This window comes from Nicotiana sylvestris, chromosome 4, assembly GCF_000393655.2.
Source record: "Nicotiana sylvestris chromosome 4, ASM39365v2, whole genome shotgun sequence".
Lineage (NCBI taxonomy): Eukaryota > Viridiplantae > Streptophyta > Magnoliopsida > Solanales > Solanaceae > Nicotiana > Nicotiana sylvestris.
Window position 1 is genome coordinate 9,026,738 of NC_091060.1, and position 12,186 is coordinate 9,038,923.

Here is a 12,186-nt window from a genome sequence, read left to right on the forward strand (position 1 = left end):
CACATTTGAGAGATGCTAAGAAGATTGTGTTTAGACTTACCACATAATACACATCTTCTATATCATGAGAGAGTGACTTGCCAAACTTGCCAATACCTGTTATCAGGACCTTTTTTCCACTGTCAATGAGAGGAAGCTTTTCTTTTCTCCATTCATATGTATTGAGCATACACTGTCTAAATATCAGTCTTGATTGTTTCCTTTCACCTAAGCCTGTACCAAAATTCACAAGTTAGTTTTGGGAACCTAGACAAACTTGGGTTCCTTTTTGTTGGAAAAAGGATGAATCAGAAAGCTATTTTCTTGTTAACCTTAAACCATTTAGTATGGACAGGAGGATTAACCTTTGGCTCTCCCTTCACATTTTTAGCAATACGAAAAGTGTTTCTAAACTGAGTATGAATTAAGGCAGGACAAGTGTCTCTAAAGTATCCTACTCTTCCACAATGAGTGCACATGATATTATCGAAAATTCTTACATACTTTGGGTCAAACTTAGGGACAAGTTTTCTGTAGCCAATTCCAGATTTGTTAGAGCTACAGTTTTCATTCAGCCGATTTAAGACATCAGACGATCTATGCCGTTTGCTTAGTCTAGAGAGTTCATAATTAGCCTTTTTTAGGTTTTCATGTAGGACTTTATTACTACATTAAGCATCACAAAGATTATCATTAGCAATTTTTAATTCCTTTTCAAGCTTATCCTGCAGATCACTCATTTTTCATTTGCAATGTATATCCGGAGACTTCTCGTTGTCAGAAGTAAGCTCGAGAACCTGGTTCTTAAGGTCTTTGACCTGTTTCTCTAAACTAGCTTTGTCAGATTCAAGCTCTTTGATATCAAGTTTGATACAAGAAAGGTTGCTTATTAGCTGATCATTTCCAATACTCATTTTATCCATTTCATTCATTAAGGTCACAAAAAATTTGGCTGACAATATATATAAGTTAAACTCTTAACTAATCCAAATTGAAACTGTTGGTAATTTTTAAAGTTGTCTTCATGTGACCTACAGATTACGAGTTTGAGTCATGCAATCAGTCTTTAATGCTTGCACCCCTTTAGGATGCGGTAACTGACATAAAACAGAGATACTTTATGCATCGGGCAACCTTTTTTTTTAACCAAAAAAAACGGTCAGTATCATGATTCCTGAACATAGTAATTTGTAGTCCCCTGATCAACTAAGTTTCTTAATTAATACCTCATGTTCCACCTCTCAATAGCCTTATAATTTCTACCAGTCCACACCTTCTATTCAAAGCCAAACTACCAGCTCAAGGTCTTTTTTATCTCTTTTTCATCACTAACATTACATACTACTGTCTCATTTTTCTTTTGTATGTCAATTAAAGTTCATCACTCTTTCCTTAACTGCAAATTAAACCTCTATTTCAATGTGGTTACCCAATATTTTCTCTGCAAATCACCCTAAAATACCTTATTATAATTCTCCTTTGATTCACCAAAATCTTGTTCATAAACTCAATGGACAAACCCAACATAATGGACCCAAAATTAATGTTGTGTTTCGTTTCTTGCAAAGGCTCACTTCTGGAAGTAAGCTTCCGTTACTTTCTTATTTACTATTTTTGTTTTGGCTCGGTTATAGAATTTATTTTAGTCATGATAATACTTTAGGTTGTATGCTTTCTAGTAAAAATTTAAAAAGGTATAGAAATTTAGTAATTTTTATTTTTATTTTAAAAAAAATGTTGGTTTGGGATGAATTCAAATGGAAAAACATTATCATTCAGAAATCATACAATCGACGCTAACTTGTCAGAGCTTGAACCCGAGACCTATGATTAAGGACATTCATCCCATCAGCTCTATTTATGATTTTTAGCTCCTTTATCTATATTTGGGTACTTAGTGGGCGTTTGGACATAAGAAATGTAAAACTTCGGAAAAAGGTGATTTTTTTTAAAGTGAAAATGGTATTTAAAAACTAGAGTTGTGTTTGGACATGAATACAATTTGGAGCTGTTTTTGAATTTTTGTGAGTGATTTGAAGTCAAACATTTGAGAAATAGGTTTTTGGAGTTTTTCAAATTTCTTTAAGTGAAGTTTAATATTTTCATGGCCAAACATTGATTCCGAAAAAAAGAACTTTCCGAAAAAAGTGATTTTTTTTATGGTCAAACAGGCCCTTAGTGTTAAAGTGTACGAATATCTCATCAAAAAATTGAGCTTAAAGAGGATTAATATGTTTATGTATTTAAGGTTATAATTGGGATTAATGTGTTAAGTGTTATAAACGAAACTGATACAGGGTCATTATTCTTTTATTCTGTTCTCTGTTAATTTCCATATAAAGAGAAAATTGATGGAGGGTCAAGAACTGTAGAAGAAGAGAAGTTGTATTCTTGGCTGTATGCTTTGGCTCAATCTGAGAAAGACTTGGTGTATGAGTATGTTCGATCCACCGAAAGAGGTACGATCAAATCTCTCTATAACATCATCATTTGTTTCAAAAAATATTGGCTGCTAAGTGATGTTATCGAAAACATATACTATTATAACATAACATGTAAAATTGGTTCCAAAGAAAACTTGGCCATTATAGTGAAGTGTTGATATAGAGAATAACTTTTATAGAGAGGTCTAACTGTAATTATATTTTGATAAACATTCCCATTTTTCTAAAATTTAATTTTCATATTGAAGCAATAGTGGGCATTTGTTATAGGCGGCCCGGTGCACGAACCATCCCGCGTTCATAGCCGCACCCCAAGGGGATATAATATAGTCGGCCTACCCTGATGCAAGTATTAGTGGCTAATTACACGGCTCGAGCCCGTGAAATGGTATATAGTTCTTTACTAGTAGTAAAGTCTTTACTAGTGTCTTGCAATAGAAAAAAAATATATAATTCCTTTTCTACTTTTTGTTAAAGTGTTTGCTCTTTTTATGGTTTCTTTCTTGGCGAGACAGTTAATTTATGAAAGGATTTAAGTTACATGCATTGACAGGATAAAGATTTTTTCATACTATTAATAAATTTTAACATGTGATAGTAGGTTAGTTATCATTTTTATCATATTATCAAGTAATGTTTATGAAAAAATTTACCTGTAATTACCTAATACTTGACCTGATTATATAAAAAAATTTAAATCGTTAGTGCATAGAACATGTTTGTGCCGAGGGTCTATCGGAAACAACCTCTAGGTAAGGTCTGTGTATACACTACTCTCCCCAGACACCATTTGTGGGATTTTACTGGGTTGTTGTTGTAGTGCATAGAACCTGTTTGGCGTAACTGGTAAATTTGTTGTCATGTGACCATGAGGTCGCGGGTTCAAGCCGTGGAAACAGTCTCTTGCAGAAATGCAGGGTAATACTGCGTACAACAGACCTTGTGGTCCGGCCCTTTCCCGGACCCCACGCATAGCGGGAGCTTAGTGCACCGGGCTGCGATTTAGTGTATAGAACTGCCTATGGAAGGAAAATTACATGTCTTAATGGATGTATACAATGCCTTTAAAAGGAAAGAAATTCTTATTTCATGAGGTTGTTCTTGTGCAGGCTTGAGCTTTGCTGAAGCTGACAGAAGACTTAAAGAATCTGGCCCAAATATTCCTCTTGAGAATACTTTCCCAAAGTGGTGGAATCTTCTGTGGATTGCTTCATTCCATCCTTTTAACATCATTCTTCTTTTCCTCTCAGTAATCTCTTATATTACAAGTGACAGTCCAAATGGCTGTATCATGCTCATATTAGTCTTCATAAGCGTCTCTTTCCGCTTTTACCAGGTCTCGTTCAATTTGTACGTTTCAATACACGAGCACGTGCACGTATACACCTCGAGTAAGACCTAATCTTGAGTTTTTTTTCTCTCTCAGGAATACAGCAGCTCAAAAGCAGCAATGAAGCTTGCAGAGTTTGTTAGGTGTCCTATAAAGGTTCAACGATGTGCTGGTAGAATTTTTCAGACTGAAGTACAGGTTAAAGTTGATCAAAAAGAAGTTGTACCAGGCGATATCGTAATCGTTGAACCAGGGGATCTTTTCCCCGGTGATGTGAGGCTTCTTGAATCAAAGCACCTAGTTGTCAGGTAAAACATGCAGCAATTATGTACTATGATTCGTTCTCGTTGTGAATTGTTAAATGAGTTCGTCGCATATTCTTGAACAGTCAATCTTCACTAACAGGCGAATCTGACACGACTGAGAAAACAGCTTACGTGAGAGAAGATAACAGCACTCCATTGCTTGATCTAAAAAACATATGCTTTATGGTACGTCCAGGCATTTAGAACGCAGTTCTGTTTCTTGTTCTGAGTCAGTCTTATCAATCTAAGTGACTGAAAAAGGGTAAAATTTTCTAGTAAATTAGTAAATGAAATCAACCAATTAGTAAATTAACAGATTGGTTGAGCAAGTACTTTGAGTTTTAGTAATCCGTGCTAACAGGGGTAAGGCTGCGTACATCCTACCCTCCCCAGACCTCACTTGTGGGATTTTACTGGGCTATTGTTGTTGTTGTTGTGGTGCTAACGTAACAATAATAGTTACGATTTGCTTGCATCATTTTGTATTACAGCAAAATTTGGTGATCAGTTTTTGCCTTTAATTCTATTTTTTATATTTCATTGAGAGTATTGTGCTTCATTTTAGGGAACAAGTGTGGTGTCTGGTAGTGGAACCGGTCTGGTTATCTCTACCGGCTTAAAGACGTACCTCAGCACAATCTTTTCAAAAATAGGGAAGAAAAGGCCACCAGATGATTTCGAGAAAGGCATCCGCCACATATCGTATGTGCTTATCAGTGTCATGCTCGTTGTGGTTACAGTTATCGTCCTATCCGTTTACTTTACATCACATGATCTGAGTAAGAGCATACTATTTGGAATATCAGTTGCAAGTGCACTTACCCCTCAAATGCTTCCCCTTATTGTGAATACTGGTCTTGCGAAAGGAGCTCTTGCCATGGCCAAAGATAGATGTATAGTTAAGAGCTTAACTGCTATACGAGACATGGGATCCATGTAAGTTGTAGTCTACACTGTGAACTGTTTTTCCATAGACCATACACGTATCTTTTTCTTAAACTAGTCAACACTCTGAACTACGTCGAGTTAGCAACTAATTTTACATGCATCATTTCCTTGTTTGACGAAGTTCGTAGTGTCATTTCCTTGATTCTTTTTCTATTTCCAGGGATATAATATGCATAGATAAGACTGGTACACTGACGGTGAATTTTTCGACCATGGTTAATTACTTTGATAGTTGGGGTTCACCAAATGAAACCGTCCTACACTTTGGTTTCTTGAATGCTTACTTTCAAAACCAAAATAAGTATCCTCTGGATGACGCGATTATGGCATATGCATATACAAATGGATACAAGTTTAAGCCCTCGAAGTGGAATAAGATAGATGAGATTCCCTTTGATTTTACAAGAAGAAGAGTATCTGTTATATTGGAAACCAAGATGAGCGCCAAAGACGAACAAATGAGTATTGGTGACAGAGTTCTGATAACAAAAGGAGCACTAGAAGATATTTTGAGCATATGTTCTTTCATTGAGCGCGTTGATGAGGGGAGGATTTTCGCTTTCACCAAAGAAGATTACAGAAGAATTACTGAGCTCTCAGAAAAATTAAGTAATGAAGGATATCGGGTTCTTGGGTTAGCAATGAAACAACCCCTACCGGTATGTCTGAATTCCTAATCACAATTTTCATCTTGGTTATTTGCAAGTTGTTACCTCCCTTGAACAAGTTTACACCAAAGAAATAGACGATTATTTTATCCTCTTTTGCGCTCTGAGTGCCACTTTCTGCTTTCATTTTCTTTGTTTTCTACACTAAACAAATGGCAGTCTAGTGCACAAGGCATCCCGCGCTCACGCACCCAGGTGGTGTTATGTAGACTAATGGCTGGTTCCACGGCCCGAATAGACCTTGAGGCATGCCAAGGTTCTTTATGCAAAAATATAATCGCACCTTATCTGTTGATTCGTTATTATTATTGCTGTGTTGCAGCAAGTTGGAGTTAGCAGCATGATCTGCGATAAGGACATTGAATCCAATATGGTTTTTGTTGGGCTTATATCCTTCTTTGATCCACCAAAAGATTCTGCAAAAGAAGCGCTGTGGCGCCTTGCAGAGAAGGGAGTAAAAGCTAAAGTATTGACAGGTGATACTCTATCTCTTGCGATAAGAATATGCAAAGAGGTCGGTATTAAAACAACTCACGTCATCACTGGACCTGACCTTGAGTCACTAGACACAGATTCTTTCCATGAGACAGTGAAGAGATCAACAGTTTTCGCCCGACTCACACCTTCTCAGAAACTGAGGGTGGTGCAATCTTTACAAACAATGGGCGATCATGTTGTTGGTTTCTTAGGAGATGGAGTAAACGATTCGCTTGCATTGGATGCAGCAAATGTGGGCATATCTGTTGACTCCGGTGCTTCAATGGCCAAAGACTTTGCTAACATTATCTTACTCGAAAAAGACCTTAATGTTCTTGTAGCTGGAGTTGAGCAAGGTCGGCTCACATTTGGAAACACGATGAAGTATATTAAAATGTCAGTGATCGCCAATCTAGGAAGCATAATTTCACTGCTGATCGCGACATTAATTTTCGGATTTGAGCCCTTGACGCCAATGCAGCTTCTTACTCAAAACATCTTGTATAATCTTGGCCAAATTGCAATACCTTGGGACAAAATGGAAGACGTTTATGTTCAAACTCCACAGAGATGGTCACTAAAAGGCTTAGCGACATTTACACTATGGAACGGACCTCTTTGTTCTGCATCCGATATAGCTACACTCTTATTCCTTTTGCTATATTACAAGGTTTCAAGATTTGATTTTGAGTTTTTTCGTTCTGCTTGGTTCGTTGAAGGACTTCTGATGCAAACACTAATCATACACCTGATCCGAACAGAGAAAATCCCGTTTATCCAGGAGGTTGCATCATGGCCTGTTGTTTGTTCTACTGTTGTTATATCAACAATTGGAATTGTAATCCCATACACAACAATGGGAAATGTTCTAGGATTGACAGCCTTACCATTGTCATACTTTGGTTTTTTGGTTGTCCTCTTCTTAGGTTATTTTTCATTTGGACAAATTATCAAGAGAGGCTACATTTTGGTGTTCAAGACATGGCTTTAGGTGTCAAGAAGTATAAGAGTAACACATCTGGAAAAAAAAAATCATGTATTTTTCTCTCTCATGTAATTCAAGTTTACAGCTATATATATAGTTTTTGTTAAAGAATCTTTATTGTGTGTTCCATCTGCCAATGGTTCTGCCTCTTCATCTATTCATTAGCAGCCAATGGAGCTTTTTCCGCCTGAAAAATACAATCAACAAATATACAAATTAGCAGCAAAGTGCAAAACTTCATAAACAAGATCAATATTGTAGACCCTAGTTGCTTCATTTAATGGGCTACAGTAGTTAATGGATTGTTGCCGTCAAAGTAAGGGTATTATCACTTTTAGCCCGCGTTAGAAATTATTTACATTCGGTAGCCGAAAAAATGTATCAGATTTGAATAATTTTTTTATATAACATACAGAATGTATATATACAGAAAAAATATAAAAAAAGTTAATATTTTTTCGGCTATTATTTTGAGAATAGCTATACAGTATCATTTTTCCGTCAAAGTAGAAATGATTCTGGGCCATTTGTGGAAAATCATGATTTTGGCCCGCAGCAAATCAAATAAAATTGCAATGCAGTGGTTGGTTACCTTTTCTATATTTAGCATAAAATTTGGTTGTCATTTTTGTAAATAATTCCTGCATAAGTTATGCCCGAATAGAGACGGAGCCAAATTTTGAACTTGATGAGTATTCATTGTAGGATAGCGATATAAGATGTTAGTAATTGAGTTCTAAATTAATTAATTTTTATATATATTTAGTGAATTTCTTACTACAAATATAAAGTTTAGACTAAAATTACGGCTGAAACTCTACATAATCTTCTAGCTCCACCCCTGCACTTCATCACCATTATATTTTCTCCTCTAGCAGAGGACTCATCATCAACCAAAGTTATTCCTGCACAAGTTATTAATTTTGGCGCCTACTCATATCTGCTGAAGGCTGATTTTCAATTAACTTTCTTACCAAAGTAGGGACATGCAAAAATTGACATCAAATCCTTGATAAAATGTGAACAGTCCTAACTAAATCGTCTTAAAAATATTCCAACAGTGATATGAAATCAAAAAAATTGAAAGGATATGAGAGTCAGTGTTACAGTCAGTATGTTTGGGAGAGTTGTTATTGTAGCAGACAGTGCTCATTTCCTTTCAACAAGGTGAAATTCCTGAATTTCATTCTGTTTCCCCACTCTAGACTATTATTTCAGAAACTTAGATATCATTTTTTTTCATAACCGAAAAATTCCCGAGGATAATGGGCTTGACCTTTATCCTTCTCCACTTATATACCAGACTTGTGGTCGATCCCAAAATTCGAGCCATGACCTATGTTTAACCTCCACAACACGCGTTGTGCTCTGGAGGCTCAGAAACTTAGATGTCATTCAGAAACTTAGATATTTAAAAGTACCTGAAACCTACAAACAACAACAATTACCTAGTATATTCTCACATGTGGGGTCTGGGGAGGCTAGTGTTTACGCAGACCTTACCCCTAGGCCCTATCTTGTGCAGGTAGATAGGCTGCTTCCAATAGACCAGTCACAACAGTAAAGCAAATTGACATATAAAAATAGTAGAGAGTCATAGGAAAAACTTCCTGCTTTCATCAACAAAAAATGGTAATGCAAGGATCAAATTTATAGTATCTTGTTTGTTAAATGCATCACAACATAGACAAAAGAAACTTACACAATTTATAATTCTCTTTTTTGTTGGGGTGCTGGTGGTGGTGGGGGTTTGGGGGGGGGGGGGTTCTAAACATGGCCAAAACCATCTTTCAAAGAACTTTCCTTTGAAGATTCTGAATCAGCTCAATTCAGCTGTTCATGAGTTCTTATTAAGTGGAAATTATTTTCCAATATGTTTTTTGACAGGGTTCCAAATACAAAAACTTGAACCCCTTATGATATTCAAGAATCAAAATCTTTGAGCTTCACTTACATTGATTTTCTTGATTCTTGACCTCTTTTTCACTTGTGGATACTGAACACTTTCCACTAGTAGAAAATGATCTCTTGATCATACAAATTGGCACTTTTTGCAGTGAACGACCGAAGGAAGAACTCTTCATCGCTTCATATAAGCTCGAATTTCTACTTCCTCTCTTTGCTGATATATCAGAATTTTCCGTCCTTTCAACCAATTGATCATCTGAATTTGAACACCCTTCGCCATTTTTCACGTTCGTTTCACTCATAGCAAAACGTACTAATGAAACAACTGATGGATCCATTGAAATAGACCTCCGTGTTGGTTGCAATTCATCGTTTACTTTCACGCAACGCTCATCTAAATCACTAAATACTCGCAACCCTTTTCCCCTTTCATCTAAAACATCATGTATTTTCTCCAAAATTCCGATAACTTTCCCTTCTTCATTAGTCAATACATCAAGATTTTCACCTCCTAGCCTCATTTCGCGACTTTCATCTTCCCTCAAATCTTGATTTTCCAAATCATAACCACTATTTCTACTCTCCACTGGATTAACATCACTTGAACTAAAATCATTTACACCAGTAGAGGAAATTTCCACATTGTTCATTTGCAATGCAGCATTTAAATCAGAAACAATAGGAGCACGACACACGGGGCAATTCGTGTGTGAAACCAACCAAGTATCAATACAAGAAACATGAAAAGCATGACTACATTTAGGCAACAACCTAAGACTATCATCTTCTTCAAATTCATTCAAACAAACAGAACAATCAGTGACTTCAATCAAACCCTCTTTCTTATTAAACCTAAACACAGGAATCGATTCGATTATCGATTGTGGTAATCCAATTGTATGTATATACCAAATTGGATGATCCAAAATTGGCCCATGATTTTCATCAAGAAAATCTTCACTATTTCCACTCAAATCTTGAGAACTTCTTCTTGTATTCATTTTGAACTTCTTAAGAGTAATCATATAACAAATAAACACAAAAATTGCACCAAGAACACAAAGCATAATTATAAAATAAAATGGCATATGATGATTTTCATTTGTAACAGAATTAGAAGGGGGTGGTAAAAATGGACCAACACCACATTCAGTAGGACATCTTTCTGGTGAACAACTTAAACAAATAGCCATTTTATCTTTAGTTATAACTAACATCTTCCTATTATACAAAGCCATAAGAAGAAGAAAAAAACAGAGAAAATAGAGGGAAATTGAAAACTATAGAGTGAAACTGGTACCTTAAAATTTTCAAGAAAATGAAAAAAAAAATTCAAGAAACCAAGAAAATTGTAACCCCTTTTTGGAATTTGTTTAATTAAGATATATATAAGTAGCTAAAAGTATGAGGATTTTTTGGTCTGAATTTGCTAAGGGTTTTTTTTTTTTAACTTGTTTTTTGGTGGGGATGAGGAGAAGAATTTTGTAAGAGTTTTTAGATTCGTTATTTTTGGGTAGATTTGTGAAAGTCAAGAGATGTTTTCTCGTACTATACGTGTTAAAAAATGATGTCATGGAGGCTTAAATCACGTAAAAAAAAGTGGAGGGGACTAATAATGAATAAAACTACAGAAAAACACTGATTAGGTTTTTTTGTTTATATCTGTTTAGTTAAAGTAAGAGTTAAAATAGGTTAGAGAATGAATTAAGTAATATTTATAAGGTATCGTAACCCGTTAGGTAAGTTAGTTAGTAGAATTAATCAGTGAAATCTTAGGTATTAGTGGGGATTAAACGGTGGTTTCCCCCTATATATATATATATATATATATATATATATATTATTTTGTATTTTCTTTCGTTTAGTTGATTGAGGTAATCCTTGAGATTCATAAGTCGTATTTTAAAACTACAAACTTCATCCTAAATTAAAGTACGTCCCATAAATTGAAACAGACAAAGTTGTAAATTAGAGGCAAATAAAGTGAAAATGAATAGATTAGAACATAACAACAAGCATTGCCAACATGACCATTCAATCAGTGTTTGTTTTTTCCGCCAATAATAACATACTCAGTATATTCTCAGGGGTTTGGGAACGGTAATGTGTACGTAGATCTTAATCCTATTTTGTACAAATAAAAAAATAATATTGTATAGTCGCTTTCAAAATAACAGCCAAAAAATATATATATATATATATATATATATTCTATATGTTATATATAAAAATTATTCAAATTTAATGCATTTTTTCGAATAACGAATATAAATAGTTTTTGACACGAATTAAAAGCGATAATATCCCAATAAAAAATTTTGTTTCAGATGCAACCTCAGCTCACTTGTTTGTTTCTTCCAAAATTTGAAAATATGCCATTCACAATTGGTATGTTCCTATATCTACACTTGGCCTTTGGTCCATCACAAATGCCAAAAGGGTAGGCCAACTAAGTGCAGAAGCTAGTGTTTAATTGGTGAAATGAACTACAAACCACATCTTCCAACAATTGATAAAGTATATAGTGCTATGACTATTTTAGTAAACTTTTTCTTTTAATAATTTGGCCTTTATTGTAAGGGTGGCAGTAGACGGTGTGGACTGTGCAGTGGTAGGGCCATAAGTTAAATCTCTGCCTTTTCCATAATTAACGGAATATTTTTCATCAAAGTCAAAGCGTGCTTGTTGAAAAATGAACTGACGACTCCTAGACAGTGGCTTAGTTAAAGGGAGTAAAATTTGTATCGGCGTCCTATTTGGTCGTCCCTATTTAAGCTATATTTTTTTTTTAAAGTTTTAACTTGTATCCACTGTTTAAACAACTTCAGGCCACTTTCTCCTTCTCCTTCTCCTCCTTCGTTTTCTGAATGCTGAAGATTGAGATATTGTTATGCGTTCTAGCCTGATGATTCAGCCTGATGATTCATATATATCTTCTTGTCCCATTATGTTCAGTTTGGTCTTATATACAATAATTTAATCTCATAGATATTTTAGCTTTACAAGCACATTGGTTTTTGGTTCTAATTTATCTGTAGAACAAAGTTTCGGCTACTAGAATGCTGAAGTTCAGCAATTACAAACAAAAACTTCAGCCAACGCATGTTGTTGTTTTATTGAACTGAAGTTTGTCATTTGCACT

General features: G+C 35.2%; 2 protein-coding genes across 2 annotated transcripts; one reads left to right on the plus strand and one right to left on the minus strand.

Annotated features, from left to right (window-relative positions):
* Window positions 1–1,247: 1,247 nt before the first annotated feature.
* Window positions 1,248–7,263, plus strand: LOC104222171 (uncharacterized). The gene is made up of 8 exons (XM_009773363.2): window positions 1,248–1,561; window positions 2,322–2,438; window positions 3,533–3,759; window positions 3,850–4,061; window positions 4,142–4,244; window positions 4,624–4,994; window positions 5,167–5,665; window positions 5,997–7,263. The coding sequence occupies exons 1-8, from the start codon at window positions 1,399–1,401 to the stop codon at window positions 7,140–7,142; spliced, it is 2,838 nt and encodes a 945-aa protein (XP_009771665.1). The 5' UTR covers window positions 1,248–1,398; the 3' UTR covers window positions 7,143–7,263.
* Window positions 7,171–10,607, minus strand: LOC104222172 (RING-H2 finger protein ATL51-like). Its single transcript, XM_009773364.2, has 2 exons — window positions 9,091–10,607; window positions 7,171–7,323 (listed from the first exon to the last, which is right to left on the minus strand). The coding sequence occupies exons 1-2, from the start codon at window positions 10,280–10,282 to the stop codon at window positions 7,298–7,300; spliced, it is 1,218 nt and encodes a 405-aa protein (XP_009771666.1). The 5' UTR covers window positions 10,283–10,607; the 3' UTR covers window positions 7,171–7,297.
* Between the last annotated feature and the right edge of the window lie 1,579 nt (window positions 10,608–12,186).